The sequence below is a fragment of the Balearica regulorum genome, chromosome 6 (genome assembly GCF_011004875.1).
Source record: "Balearica regulorum gibbericeps isolate bBalReg1 chromosome 6, bBalReg1.pri, whole genome shotgun sequence".
Classification (NCBI taxonomy): Eukaryota; Metazoa; Chordata; class Aves; order Gruiformes; family Gruidae; genus Balearica; species Balearica regulorum.
Window position 1 is genome coordinate 3,708,457 of NC_046189.1, and position 14,343 is coordinate 3,722,799.

At 56.6% G+C, this 14,343-nt stretch overlaps 2 protein-coding genes across 3 annotated transcripts; both read right to left on the reverse strand.

Moving 5' to 3' along the window:
* Positions 1 to 2,237: 2,237 nt before the first annotated feature.
* LOC142602250 (interferon lambda-3-like) lies at positions 2,238 to 3,751 on the reverse strand. Its single transcript, XM_075755742.1, has 5 exons — positions 3,381 to 3,751; positions 3,063 to 3,140; positions 2,754 to 2,897; positions 2,579 to 2,659; positions 2,238 to 2,469 (listed from the first exon to the last, which is right to left on the reverse strand). Exons 1-5 carry the CDS (start codon positions 3,540 to 3,542, stop codon positions 2,374 to 2,376), a joined length of 561 nt encoding a protein of 186 aa, XP_075611857.1. The 5' UTR covers positions 3,543 to 3,751; the 3' UTR covers positions 2,238 to 2,373.
* A 4,966-nt stretch (positions 3,752 to 8,717) lies between these two features.
* Positions 8,718 to 13,930, reverse strand: LOC104637048 (putative methyltransferase DDB_G0268948). 2 transcript variants are annotated; one of them, XM_075756004.1, is made up of 7 exons: positions 13,806 to 13,930; positions 12,435 to 12,563; positions 11,735 to 11,895; positions 11,244 to 11,457; positions 10,630 to 10,730; positions 9,743 to 9,880; positions 8,718 to 9,154 (listed from the first exon to the last, which is right to left on the reverse strand). In XM_075756004.1, exons 2-7 carry the CDS (start codon positions 12,543 to 12,545, stop codon positions 9,064 to 9,066), a joined length of 816 nt encoding a protein of 271 aa, XP_075612119.1. In that variant the 5' UTR covers positions 12,546 to 12,563; positions 13,806 to 13,930; the 3' UTR covers positions 8,718 to 9,063. The 2 variants fall into 2 exon arrangements, with proteins under 2 accessions (XP_075612119.1, XP_075612120.1); XM_075756005.1 differs by having other exon boundaries at positions 13,300 to 13,829.
* Between the last annotated feature and the right edge of the window lie 413 nt (positions 13,931 to 14,343).

Below are 14,343 nucleotides of genomic sequence, written 5' to 3' on the forward strand. Positions count from 1 at the left end.
AGTGCTTTTTGCCCACCTGCGAGCAGCTTCCAGAAGAAGCAGAGGGGCTCCTCCTGAGCTACAAAAAGCTGGCAGGGGCATTAGGCTAACACTGGCCAGCTGAGGCACCTGCAGTCCCATCCCCTTCCCCATCAGCCTGGCTCCCAGCACCCCTGGAGGAGCCTGGCTGCCCCGTTGCTGAAGCCTGGCCCATCTGGCAAAGGAACAAAATAGCCTTAATTTGCAGTGAACGACGCTTTGCATGGGAGATACCGGGAAGTTAAACTGCCAAAGGCAGCGGTGCGGGGGGGAGTGCGGAAGGTATTGGTGCATCTTTTATTTTCTGCCCTTGGAGGATGCGCGAAGCGAGGAGCATTGTGATGGACGTGACGCCATGTGAACGCAGCGGAGAGATAAAGAGGGACCGCTCTTCCCCAGGAGCAATTTCTGCCCTTGCCTTCTGTTTGGGAGAGCTGTGCTGTGACTCTGCTGCCGCTCGGGGAATACAGCTGATTTCCTTCCCTGGAGACGGATGCACAGGCAGCCCTGCGCCTTCCTCCCAGGTGCAGTGGCATCACATTGCCATTTCCCAGCAGCTGCGTTTCATTGAGAGCAGGATAATCCAAATACCTCTATTTTGGGGGATGAATAAATACCTTCTGCCCTCATTAGGCTTTCCTCTCCAGATCCATATATCCTATTGGAGATTGCAGCATAGCACTTCTGGCCAGAAATGTTTGAAAAACAACTTCCCCCCTGCAGATGTTGGCTATACATAGGGCCAATAGAGAGGGATTTCTCACAAATCTTCAAAACTGACAGGTGGAATGGTGAGCAGGGGCGAACCCCTCCGGAGCTGGCACTGATGGCATCTACCTTTTCCTGGGAGTGTGTGGCCAGACGGGCAAAGTACTGCTGCAGCAAGTGGCACTCAAGTGCCATCACTCCTGCAGCAGCAGGTTGAGGCCAATTGCAAAAGATAGAGGAGCAGCAGCCTGTCCCCACCTTTGTGCCCAGCTACCTTAGTATGGAGAACAATTTGGAAACAGAAGGGAAAATAAAGCTTTTTTTGCCTCCCCGGCAGCAACGAGGTTTCACTTGGACAGCATCCTTGCACAGCCTGGGCAGGACGAGCGGGCGGTACCTGGGACGTGCTCTGTGCCAAGCGTTTCTGGCTCGCGTCCCCGGCTGTCTCTTTGCAGGAAGTTGTGACCATGCTGCAGCTCGGTCCCCAACCCTGCAACCAAAAAGCAGCAACTTTAAAATTACCCCAGACTGAAGCACCTGGCGGCTCCCCTGCGCTTCTTTCCTTCCTGCCACCAAAACCTGTGCCCTTTGGGTCCCCAGGCTGTGGGTGGTCCCCAGGTGTGACCATCACACAATACATGTGGCTGCTGTTGCCAGCTCCCCTCCCCTGGTGATGTCTCCAATGAAACATCCCCCTGACCTGAGGAAATAGAGATTGAGTGAGGTTTGGGTCTGCTCATGGGTCCTTTTCCTCCTCTCCCTGCTGGGTGCCTGCCTTCCCCGGCTCCTTGCTCGCCCTGACCTCTGATTTGGTGGGTAAATCATTTATGGATCTCCTGAGAGCCCCCAAGATGGCCAAACCCGTGCCGGGATGCGAGCATCGCGTTAGGCTGTTGGCTCCTCCAGGCTTCGTGCCCCGGTTTGTCCCACCCAGCATGGGCATCCGCCCTGGAAGCAGGTGGCCAGCAGGCTCCTGCCCTGAGTGGCAGGGACAGCCCCGGCCACAACAGCATCCCTCTGTCCCCAGAGGCAAACGCCGGGGAGGGGGTCAGGGTGCACCCCCCCAGACAGCTGGAGGTGAACAGGAGTGTCAAAGTTCTGCTAATTTTCAAATGCCCCAAATTCACCTCAATGTCCTCCCTCATCCCCCCAATAACTGGCTTTTCTGAAGGGATGACATTGCAGCAAAGGGTAGTGAAAACATGATTGGCAGCTTGTCTGTTTATGGTATCTCTTTTATTTTTCATATTAAATAGCATGTAAAAAAATAATGGCAAATATACATAATATCTCTGTAATAAATAGCAGGTACAAAAATAGATTTTCTTAAAAACAGTCTGTTTTGAAAAGCAGCAAAACAAAGACATCCAATAAATAGACTTATTCCCATTGAACAGCATCTTTCAGGAATGGCATTTCGTTACCTCTTCCTGAGCCATTTATAAATACACAATAAACCCCAATAATTTAAAAGACTCGGGGGAGGAGGGGGGGGGGAATTGTTCCCTGAGTTCACATAAATAAGAAAAACATTTAAATAAGAAATACAGTCCAGCGATGCAATAAAAATATTTTTTTCTTGATCCTCGGAGCATCCTTTGGGGCCGGTGAGCGCGGCGCCACGCCGGGCGCGCTGCTGGCGGGGGGCTAAGTGCATTGCTCCCGGAGGGCTGCACACCGCAGGTCGTTCAGCACTTGGAAGAGGTGGAGGATGGCAGAGGCCTCCAGGCAGCCGATGGTCTCCTGCGGCAGGGAGAAGGGATGGATTTAGCACTGGAGACAGGGTGCAGCGGGCCCTGTGCAGCCGCGCGGTCGCCAACACCCCAAAACACCTCGTCCTGGCCTGACTTACTGTTTTCTTGGCCGTCTGCAGCTTCTGCAGCCAGTGCCTCAGTTTCCCGGAGGGCTGATGCGAAGGGGCCTCCGTGGCCATCTGCAAGGAAAGCAGCTGCGTAAGGACCGGCGATGCCCCACGGCAATGTCACCTGCACCGGCGCCGCCACGTTTTGGGGGGGGGGAGCACTCACCCAGCCTCGAAGGTCCTCCCGGACTTGGGTAAGGAAGGTCAGTGGCCGCTGGCGCGTCTCGGCGAACCCGGGGATGGCGGGGACCCCCAACATGGCGGTGGCGAGTTCCAGCTCAGCTTCCACCAGCATCACTCGGTCGGCCACCTGCGGGCGGGAGCACCCCGGTTAGGGACCCGAAGCGGCAGGGCTGGCCGTGACAGGGTTCCCGTGCCCTGCCCGGGGGTGCGGGTGGAGGTGGGACCATCTGACAGGAGATCCTGGCTGGAGGGGGGAGTGTAGCCCCTTTTTACAGCATCGCTTTGCTCTTACCGATAGCTCTGCCGTGTTCCATTTCCGATGGAAGAGCCTGGTGTTGCATTTGCGGTCCGACAGCAGCATGATGTCCTCCTGCAGGCATAAACCAAGAGAGAGAGATTGAAAAACTGTCATCTTGACGTTTGGCAATGTGCAACCCTGGTCAGCCTGGAGGGATTTGAAACCAGGACGAAATTTGGCCCAGCATCCTTCTTGTCCCCAGACTCCCTTGGAAAACTATCCCGGAAAACATCCACCTTGTCACTCAGGGTCTTGAGTTCAGCATCCCCTCTGCCTCGCCCCCCGCCAGCCCCCGTTGCCAGCAGTACTCACAAATTGCTCCTTCATCTTCTGCACAGCCTTGAGCTCGTGCGGCACGAGGAACTGATACTTGGACAGGCTGAAGCTCTTCTTCAGGGCGTCCGGGGGGAAGGCGGCCCCGAGACAGTCCCCCAACACCAGTGCAAGCAACAGGGTGAAGCTGAGGCGCAGCATTTTGCTGATGAGACCCTGAGGGCGAGCGGGTTACGATGAGGCGAAAGGGCTGCGGTGCAAGAAGCCTGAGAGGATGAAGCAGAGCGCTCTGGGTCAGATCCACCAAATCCCTGATGCAGAGACTCCTGACGGTGTTGCTGCGGGCGGCTCACTTGGCTGCGGGGCTGGTGCGCTGGTAGCTGGTTCCAGGGAGCTGCTTTGCCTTCTTTGCTGTGGCCGCCTTGCTGCCCCATCTCCCCGGCTTTTATGCCTGCCTGGTGTGATTGCGCTTTCAGATTGGCAGGAAAATCCGCAGCCTGGCAGCTCTGGAAAGAAGAAAACGAAAGCGACGGTGGAGGGAATCCCGCTGTTGCAGGTGCGGTAGGTGCGGGCAGCGCCCGCCTCCCACTGCCTGCCCTGCTGCCTGCTGCGCTGCCTGCCTGCCCCGCTGCCTGTCCCGCCGCTCACCTCCACGGGCTGAGCGCACCCAGCGCCCTGGGGATGCTGGGGGGATGCTCAGGCTGCCTTCGGCGCGCGCCCCTCCAAGGGAGCCGCACAGGGGGACGCTGCCGCCACGTCGAGCGGCGCAGAGGTGCTGGCAAGACCGGGGAAACCTGGGCACGACCCAGCCCAGCTCCACACCAAAAGCTGCGGGAGACCCCCGGGCACAGAGCCCCACGGGGACAGCGGGCTCAGAGTGGCCAGGAGGGTTTCAGTGCCTCCTGAGGGGCGGCAGCTCGTGCCTCAGTTTCCCCAAGGAAAGCGCAGCACAACAGCTGTGGCACGGAGGGAGCAAAAGCAGTAGCTGGGAGCGGGCACTGCTGAATGCAGGCTGCGGGCATGAGCTTTATGTGCTTCTTATCCTGAGGGACCAGGTTCGCTACAAAAACAGGAAAAAAGGTGAAAGCAGAAGCACTTCCACCTAGTGTTTTCCAGGTGGGATGTAGGTTGTGCAGGGAGGCTGCCGGAGATGAGCGGGGCTGCCACCCCCACCAGCCGCCGGAGCTGGCCGGGGTTTCCTCCCTGTTTAGCACGGAAACGCAAATATTATGTATTGACATCTCTCCGCTGACAGCGAGAAGGATGTCCCCATTCAGCAAAACCCATCCTTCCCCCGAGGTAACCTCCTACGATGCAGCACCATCACGGCTGTGCTTTTAATTTCATGCGTTCCTCAAGCATTAAATACAGAAAATTAAGGCAATACCTGTAACTAAAAAACAAATGCACAATAACGCAGCAACAGGTAGAAATGCACTTTGTGGTGCCTCATGTGGTGGCCATAGAGGAAGGACCCACTTTTTAATTTATTTGGAAATAAATTACTGACTTCAAGTGTGAGTCCACACAAACAAGAAAAGTTCTTGCATAAGGTGGTGGAAGGATACACCTACGGGCGGGCAGACCAGCACAGACCTGCCGTGCCGAGTCGTGGAGGTGGGCTGGGACCTCCGGACATGGTCCAGTCCAACCCCTGCTCTAGCAGGGTCAGCTGGAGGAGGTTGCCCAGGATGTTGTCCAGTTTTGACTACCTCCAAGAATGGAGACTCCACAGCCTCTCTGGGCAACCCGGGCCAGTGTTTGACCACCCTCAGAGTTAAAAAAGGGTTTTCTTGCAATCAGAGAGACTTTCACACGTTTTGGGTTGTGCCCGTCACCTCCTGTCCTGTCAGCAGGCACCACCGAGAGATGAAGAGGAGCAGAGACAGCAGACACGGAGCAGCACGGCTTGGATGGTGGCTATTTCCACTTCGACCAAACCAGATGCAGGTACAGCTTGGAGAAAAGCCAGGAGAGCAAAACACGGTGCTAAAGCCCGCTAGCGCGGTGGGCACGGGGTTTCCCTTCACAGCAAGTCCCACCCAGGCTGCCCTGCCAGCCTCCCCTGCTGCAGCAGGTTCAGTAATTAAAAGGTCCGGTCCTTCGTCTGCCCTCTCAGTGCACAGAACCACAGCGCTGTCTTTCCTGTCTCTCCCATTAAAGAAATGCACAGATTTAGAAAAATAATTTTTATTTAATGCAACAAGTTCACATTCAATACAACTGTGGAAAAAACCCCAAGCCAGCGTAACTAATTTCCCGTACGCTGCCCAAGCGAGGCACGGCTCAGCTGGAAGAGGTGGGACCTCAGCAAAACAGCCTGATGGGTGTAAAAATGAACTTGGCCCCGGTGAGGGAGGGGAGGGAGCAGGGGTCTCGGTGCTGCCTCAGGCTGGAGCCTGGCCAGCTCATGGCACAGGCACCGTGGAGCATTTCCTCCTCCAGACCAAGATATGAGCCACACTGGGATGTTTTGGCACCTGAGCTGGGATCTCCAGTGGCCACCAGTGAGGTCGGAGCAGGGTCCTCAGCACCCAGCAGTGATGTCCAGCACCAGAATGGCCCCATCTGCAGCCTGTGCTCCCAGAGCAGGGCTGGAAGATTGCCCTAGCACGCAGGCAGAGCCGTGAGCCAGTGCCCCATGCGAAGGACGGCACTGGGGACACTCTGGGGTCACCCATCGGGTGCCCAAGCAGCATCCCATCCCTGCAGAACCCAGCTTCTTTGGCTCCTCTTCCCCATCACTGCGGCATTTATCTCCCAGGTGTCATTTCTGGTTGGAAAAGCAAAGTGAAACCTCATCTCTTCACGCAGGTGAAAGGACATCCAGAGACACCAAAGGAAAAGTGAAAGCCGAGCGGGGAAGCTGGGGCTGCGAGCACAGCCCCCCGGCACTTACGGCGGCCGTGATGGAGGTTGAAGATCTCCCAGGAGCTTTGCTCAGATGTTTGCCCCTCACTTGCCACCAGCTGTAGCCAAGCCTGCGGGTGCCTGGCTGAACAGCAGCGAGAGCTTTTCTTTGACGGGATTCGGTCATGCCATCCGGGCATCGGCATGCCGGCGAGCATCTCACGTGGCAACGCCAGGCTCTGCCGTACCCCAATCCCCAGTTCAGCCAGCAAAACTCGGCTGCATTCGGCACAGTCGTCCAAACCACGCTAGCGCCGGTTCCTGCCACAACAGCAGAGGGTTTCCCAAAGCCGGCATGGGCTGGGGACACCGCACCGTGCCCGGTGGCATCTGCAGGGTGCCGGGGATCCATGGCAGCCTTCACTCCAGCCCCGGCGGGTCCCAGCCCTGACTGCAAACTGCACCGGACCAAGAATGCGGCGCAGATGGCAACGATGGAGCCCCCTCCTCAGATTCACACAGCCTGGCAAGCTGGAGCCACTCCAGCCTGCTCAGAGCAAGAAATCCCAGGTGCCAGGAGGTCCCAGGTGCAAGAAGGAAAGCAAAAACAGGCAGGGCTGGGAGCAAGGATGGCAGCAGCACCAGGTGAGGCAATCACCCCATGACTCATCAGCTGCCACATCACACAAGCATGAAAAGCCTTGGCCACAAGCCATGCCCCTGGAGCAGGAAGGCAAGGACAAGCTCAGATCGCTCCTTCCTGACCCCTTTTGGAGCTGGTTGGCTTGTTTGGGACAAACCAACTCATGCTCAAGTCACTGGTCTTGGAAAAGAAATAAGGGGAAAAAAAAAAGTGCCCCAAAAAGCCAGCTTTAAACCCCCCCCCCAGCCTGGGTGATGTGCAGGAGCCCTGCTTGTGGCTCAATGGCACCGGGGCAGGGGACATCAGGAGGATCTGCAGGTTTCTGCTTGGCAGCCACCACTGGGCCCATCCCCGCCGGCCCAGGTTATCAGAGCCATCAAAGCGCTGCCGGCCCCGCTACACACCCCAAAACCCTGCACCGCCTCTCAGGACACGTGAGCTGCGGCAGCCGCTGCGATGTCGGGCTGGTTTGTGCCGCTCCACGCGTCTCGTGCTGCTGACGCCATGCCCAAGTGCATCGGTGATGAAATCTCTGGTGTTACATCACGGCTGGTCGCCCACTGCATCATCCTGGGGAATGCACTGAGCATCTTGTCAATGCCAGGGAGGGAAGGGCTGTTAATTGCAAATTAATTAGCAAGCAGATTTAAACAAACTATTTTAAAGTGAGGTAAAAAACCCAAAGCAGTGCTTTTTCACCAGAGCCTTTGTGCCAGCACTGTAGGGACACGGCCTGTCCCTTCCCTAGGGACATCTCCCTGCCCAGGGCACCCTGTGGGGATGCACCTCACCAGGACAAGCCCTGCCAGCCAAGCTGGGGCTTCCCCAGCTGAGGCAGCCATACATGCCACCAGCCTCCCAGTAGCACCCAGCTCCTTCACCTGGTGTAGTCCTGGGCAGGGAGAGACCTCTAGTGCTCCTTCAGGAGATGACAGGCCACCAGCCCCATCCTCACCCAGCAAGGAAGGTTTTTCTGGGTGCTGCTCCCCCAAATGCAACCTGCACCCAGTAGAGCCTCTTGGCTGGTGACCTGCAGCAGGGGTCCACCCAGCATCACCACTCAATGAGGTCTTCTCCAACACCTGGCCACAGCCACAGAGACCAGCCTCCCTGCTCTGCAGCCAGGTTAAGGAGGCTCAGTCTCTGCACCCATGGCAGGACCATACCCAAGAGCCCCAGGACCACAGCTGAAGCGCCTCCAGCCCCAACAAGCCTCCCCCCAGGTGCTGTCTCTATGGGGGGGGCACAGAGGCATCACTTCTGTCTTCCTTAATAATGCACCAAGGTGTAACAGCAAGGTCACAGCCCTGCCCATGGCATCGGTGCCACCTTCTTGCCAGGGGCAGGAGTTACAGGAAAGGGAACGGTCCCAGCAGATGCTGTGCCTGGTCTTAAAATCTCCAGAATGCAAACAGGAGGAGACCTGTGCTGGGTTGTGCCTGGCTTTGAACCCCATTGCCTCCATCTGCCCCTCCCTGAAACACAGCCTCTAATCTTCCCTGGGCAGCGTGGGGGAGCAAGAGCAGGCACAAACCTGCTCCCCCGCAGCAGCGATCCCAGAAAGGCTCCGGAGCTGTGCTGGGGCCAAGCAACCCCCGTGAGGGCCAAGGCAGCAGGGCTGGCACAGCGCTGGGCAAACCTGGGGGAGATAAGGTGCCGATACGCCTGCGCCAGCCAGCAAAGCACCAGGGATGGGGTCACATAATGGGCAAGAACAGCCCCTCCTAGCTTCGCCTGGGCAGGGAAAGGGACAAATGGCCTTTTTCCACCTCAAAACCCATCTACCCCGTGAAGCAGAAAGTAAGCAACGTCCAAGAAGTTCAGTTATTCCCACCCCACCAGGTGCTCTACAGCCTCTCTTCAAAAGAGGAGCCACAAGCAACTTTTTCTCAGGTTTTTTTTTTTTATTATGAATTGTGTAAGAAATGCAGCAAGTTTCTCAGCTGTTACTGTGATTCTCATCCCTAAGTGCAATCCAACCACCACCAGTCTGAAACCAGACCCTTCCAGTGCTGACAGCACAGTGCTGGGCAGACTGGAGGACCACCATGGACAGGAACCTGAGAACAGGCATAAATCCACATCTGCTTTCCACAGAAGATCAAAATTTTAATCACCAAAATCACCATCAATCTTCCCAAGGAATAAGGGTGGTCATGAGTTGGGTATTCAGAGACAACCCACTTTATCCTTCCCTTCCAGCACAAGGTCAGGAGAAGGGTTTTCCTCTCACCGTCCCTTGCACCCCAGCACGCAGACGTGCCTCACCCAGAACTCCACTGAGGTTTCACGAGAAGAAACTCCCATCACCTCCAGCATCCTGAAACAAGAAGCAGAGAGAGGGTCTCACTCTGCCCAGCTAGCTCCCACCCATGTGGGGCAACATCCACAAAGATAGGTCTCTTCCACCCAAAGCATCAAGGTCTTGATGGCAAGTTCTTCCAACACACACAAGGGTTGGCGTGGTCAATGAAGAAGTTACAGGCATAGGGAGGCCTCCCCTTCCCTGCTCTGCAGCAAGCCCTAGTTATGGGCCAAAATATCTTGGTTGAGATACAACTATCAATACTTCCCCCTCCCCTCTGCTAATCAAGAGCAAGGTAGAGAAACTCAAGAGACCTTTGACATGAGACTCACGTGGATACATCAGTGCAAGACGACCATACAGCTACATGGACTTAAACTTTAAGTCCACTGACACAAACTGAGGTCAACCATGCTGTGAGCAGCTGAGGATCTGCTGTTTAACTTCTCCAACAAGCATCCATCCACACCCACAGGGAAGGAGGGAACGTGTCACCGCACAGCTCACTTCTAGCTTTGAAGGGGTCTCCACAACCTCACTCTTCATTCACTGTGTAAGAGGGGTCTTCCATGTCCTGCTTGTTTTCCCAAGCGGTTCTCTTACCTCTTTTCTGTCTCTTGGAGGAGGGATTTTGCAGCTTCAGGGTCATTCTTCTTAAAGGCTTGATATGGAGAGACAGACTCCAAGTAACCAACCACACCAGCAACAGTCATGGGAATTTTGTCAAAGATATCAGTGATTCTAGAAGGGAGGTGGGGAAGAAAGGAGCATTGGAAAGTTAAATCTCAAAGGCAGTGGAACAAGGACAACAGATTGCGGTGGTGGTGAATAAAATACCCAACACCATCAAGCATCCAACAGATGGAAACAACATCCGATTGTGGCATTTGGGGGGTCAGGAGCTCCAACTGATGCAGCACTGCAGAAGCAGAGATGGTCCCAGGGACCACCTAAGACAATCCGTGACTTGAACCGCCCTTTCGCTACAGACCTACCTGCAGAGGCCACTCCCCCTCCAGCACCCGGGACACCAACACCTCCCCAGCCCCGCTGCCAACGCATCCTTTTTGCCTGCGGAGTCAGCCCCTGCCCCATGCCTTGGTGGGGAGGTCTGGGGCAGGTTCTTTCTCTCACTCCATTTTCCCCCTTCATCCATTAAACGATCTGCCCAGAAGCCTCAAGTTATCATAAACCACCAACTTAAAAAAAAAATCTCTAACCCAATTCTGCCTTGAGCAGGAAGGGTCCTTGCAGCCCTTAGACCACACCTGCCGGCCCAGAATAGCTGCCTTAAATCCAACGGGACTGGAAGCGCAGCCACGTGGCTCTGCCACGACGCAAAGGCATTTGCTGAAACCCAGCAGCTACCTGCTCCGGCAAACCCGGCTCCCTCGTGTCCTCAACTGGGCTGGTGGCAGAGCAGCCCCGCAGACGAGCGGAGGCACCACCTCCATCTACTCCTGGTGCTGCACCGAGGAGTTCCTGCTCACCTCTTCTTGTCTGGAAACGGCAGGGCCTCAAAGATGTCTTTGTAGTCTTCCAAGACGAGTTTTATTCTATTATGTGAATATTTTAAAAGCAGGTCCCAGGACTGTAAAAACAGCAGATTACAAACACAAACCCACTTGAAGCTCTCAGTTTCAACTTAATTCAGGTTTGCTTGGCCCTAGACCCGATGCATTCCATCATGTTCTGTTTGTTTGGGTCTTTCTACTCCTTGCATTAAAATTCACCAAATCCCTCTTTCTGAAGAGTTTTACTTGCCACTCTTTTCACTGTCATCAGGACAGCAGCAGAAGTCCCTGATGACACAAGCCCCCCCAAATCTGCTCCATGGGCCTTCTTGCCACACCAAAAAGTCTGCCCTGTTAGTCCTAACATCCCTCTTTTCATCCAGCCAGCCCCAGCCCCACGTGGGAACCACTAACACCTCACCTTGACCTCATCCTTGTATTTAACCCTCCCTCTGCCCCACCCTGCGATAGGAGTCCTCTAGTCATACCCCCCGAAGCCCATGGCTTTCCTCTCCGCATCTAAGTACCAGGCACCTCCCTCTGCCCAGACCAGGAAGGGAAGCCCCAAGGTTTAGGTTCCATCACCTCACCTCCCTGAAGACTTTGGTCAGCTTTTCAGAGCAGTTTCCATAGCGCAGACTCATGTCCACAGTGTAGGTGCTGATGACCACACAACCACCCGGCTTAACCACCCGGTTTGCTTCTCTCATGAACTTCTCGATATCGAACCAGTGAGCAGCCGTGAATGAGGTCAGGAGGTCCACCGAGGCATCCTCGAACGGCAGCTCCTCCGCAGGGCACACGCTGGAAGGGGGAAGGAAGAAAAGGCAGTGTATAATACGGGAATTAGGGAGTAGGACGTGAAGTCAGTGGGCATTTTTTGGAGTCAGTGGTGACTGTTTGGGATGCAAGACCACAGCTAATGTAAGTCTAGGATAATGCCCCTTCACACCAGCAATCCCATCAAATGGGATTTACTCTGGTGCCAGCTGGCTCTTATAACAATCATACTCACAAAACACCACCTCCACACGAGGGCCTGAATTTTGCCTTCGAATGAGCTTGCTCCCCCGACACTCACAGGTAGGAGACGTTGGGCATGGAGGGGGCGTCCCTGGCCGCCTGGATCTGCGCTTCGCTGATGTCCGTTCCCACCACCTTCTTGAAGTGCTCCGCAAGGAAGCGGGTGCCTTGTCCAGACCCGCAGCCAACATCCACCACCAGCTCAGCAGGGTTTGCCATCTGCAGGGGGGGAGCAGATGCATCTCAGTGGGTGGCCTCCCAATTTCTGTGCTTTTTACCCCATTCTGTCCCCCAGCATCCACACAGGAACAGCCTCGGCACAGCACAGCCCATGGAAAGGCTCTTCTGTGCCCACAGCTTGCCCTGAGCCCTGCTGATTTATTCTTCCCTGTGACACCAACCCAGGTAACACTCCCAGCAGGGTAAATACTACTGCCCCCAAACACTACTACTGCCCCCAAACACTACTACTGCCCCCAAACACTACTACTGCCCCCAAACACTACTACTGCCCCCAAACACTACTACTGCCCCCAAACACTACTACTGCCCCCAAACACTACTACTGCCCCCAAACACTACTACTGCCCCCAAACACTACTACTGCCCCCAAACACTACTACTGCCCCCAAACACTACTACTGCCCCCAAACACTACTACTGCCCCCAAACACTACTACTGCCCCCAAACACTACTACTGCCCCCAAACACTACTACTGCCCGGTTTTTCCCTACAGCCTGGCCATACCCCACTCACCTTCTCCTGCAGGTAGGTGAGGATGGTTTGCTGCAGCTCTTTGCCCGGCGCAAACCTGTATTTCTGGTAGACGGCTGCATGCCCTCTCCCCTCGAACATCTGGGTGGCCATGCTTGGGTGAGCTGGCTCCTGGGAAAGGCAGCAAACCAGGTTTGTGACCACGGGATCACATTCCTCCTGCCTGCCTTAGCCTGTGACGGCAGGTGCTAAAGTCTCCGTTCCTGGCAGGGACCTGCGAGGACTTTGCCCACGAGGCTCCAGTGAGGGAGCGTGAACCTGCTCACCAAGCATCCCTCCCACGAGTATAAGCTCTTTGTGAAAGCAAACCAGCAGCGTCTGACAAGGAAAAGCTTTCCAGGCTTTTAAACCCTTCTCCTTACTCCTTTGCTTTCCCCACCCACCTGGGTGTCTCCTGAAATAAATCACCAGCACAGCTGGAAGAGCTGTGAATTTGGGGGGGGACCAAGCAGAGCATCAGAAAAACTAGCATCAGAAAAGTGGACTTTTTATTTTTTAAGGAAATCAATGGTTTGCTGTTAGCAGCCCGATCACACCAACCCCACCGTGCACTTTCTGAAACACCCAGTATTTTTTTCACCCCTTTCTGCCCCAGCAATCCCCAAAGCCTCCTTGGAGGCCAAGTCTCCGTTATCCCCGTTGCCCAGAACCGCAGGCGGAGCCGAGCCTGGCCTCGCCGTGGGGCCCCCGGGCCTCCGGCCAGCTCAGCCCCGCGGCCGCAGCACCGTCCGCCCGGCCATCAGAGCTGCGTTCGCGGGTACGGCTGCTCAGCCTTGCCCCACTTACCCATCGCTTTAACACCCCCCCCCCCCCCCCCGAGCTCCTACAAACCACCCGGTCCCTGCACCCCCCAAGCAGAGCCCTGCGAGCCAAGGCCCAGCGTATTTCGGCCCGTTGCTCACGGCCCGCCGCGCCGGAAGGCTCTCGGCCGTATCCTGGTTCTGTCGGTACCCGAGCAGGCGCTGGCTGAGACAGCGGTGACTCCGTGCTCCGAGGCCAGACCCCGAGAGCCTGCCAGAAGGACTCCCTGTCCCCTGGGATGGGCAGCCGCTCCCTCCGCACCGAGCCGGGTGGGCGGAAGGCCGGAAGGACACGAGAGCTGGGAGTTTCCCGAGCGAGACGCCAGGATCCACCGAGGGGTGCTTAGACCCGGCGGTGCTGGGCTGAGGCAGCGGCTCGGCCAGCTCCGGACTCGCTCCCAGCAGGGAGCGGCAGCCCCGCCAAAGCCCCTTTTTTTTTTTTGGGGGGGGGGGGGGGGGGGGGGAGGAATCCTCCGGGTGCTCTCCGTGGGCTCAGAGAAACCTTCTCCCCCCCACACCCCCTCCCCGGGGGGGGCTTCACCCCTCCTCTTACCGCCTGCAGCCCCGGTACCCCCCCGCTCCGAGCTCCGGGCCGCTCCCGCCGCCCGCACAAAGGGGACGCAGGCGCCGCCCCCGGTACCGCCCGCCCCGGCCGCGGGGGGAGCGAGGGGCCGCCCCGGGCAGCCCGGCCCCGGCTGCTTCCTTCCCTCTTCCCGCCCCCTTCCACCGCCGTCCCGGCCGGAGCGGCGGAAAAAAAAAAAAAAAAAAGCGGCAGGCAGCTGCCAGAGTCTCCATCCCACCGAGCTCCTGGAGCCCGAGAGCCGAGCCTTCACCTTCACGCAGTTTCTGTTGTTAATTAAAGGCAGCTTTCAAAATACCCACGATTTAGGGGGATGCTCAGCAGCCCCGCACGTCCGGGGAAGCGGATGTGAAGGCCAGCAGATGCTGGGAGGCAGCAGGAGAACAGGATTCAAACGCTATAGGCACCTAAAGGCATACCTAGAGGTCTGGCTGATGCTGGAAGCCTCCTCCTCTCGTCCAGCAGGAAAAGCAAAGGCACAAACAGCCCGTATAACCCCAGCATGAACCCT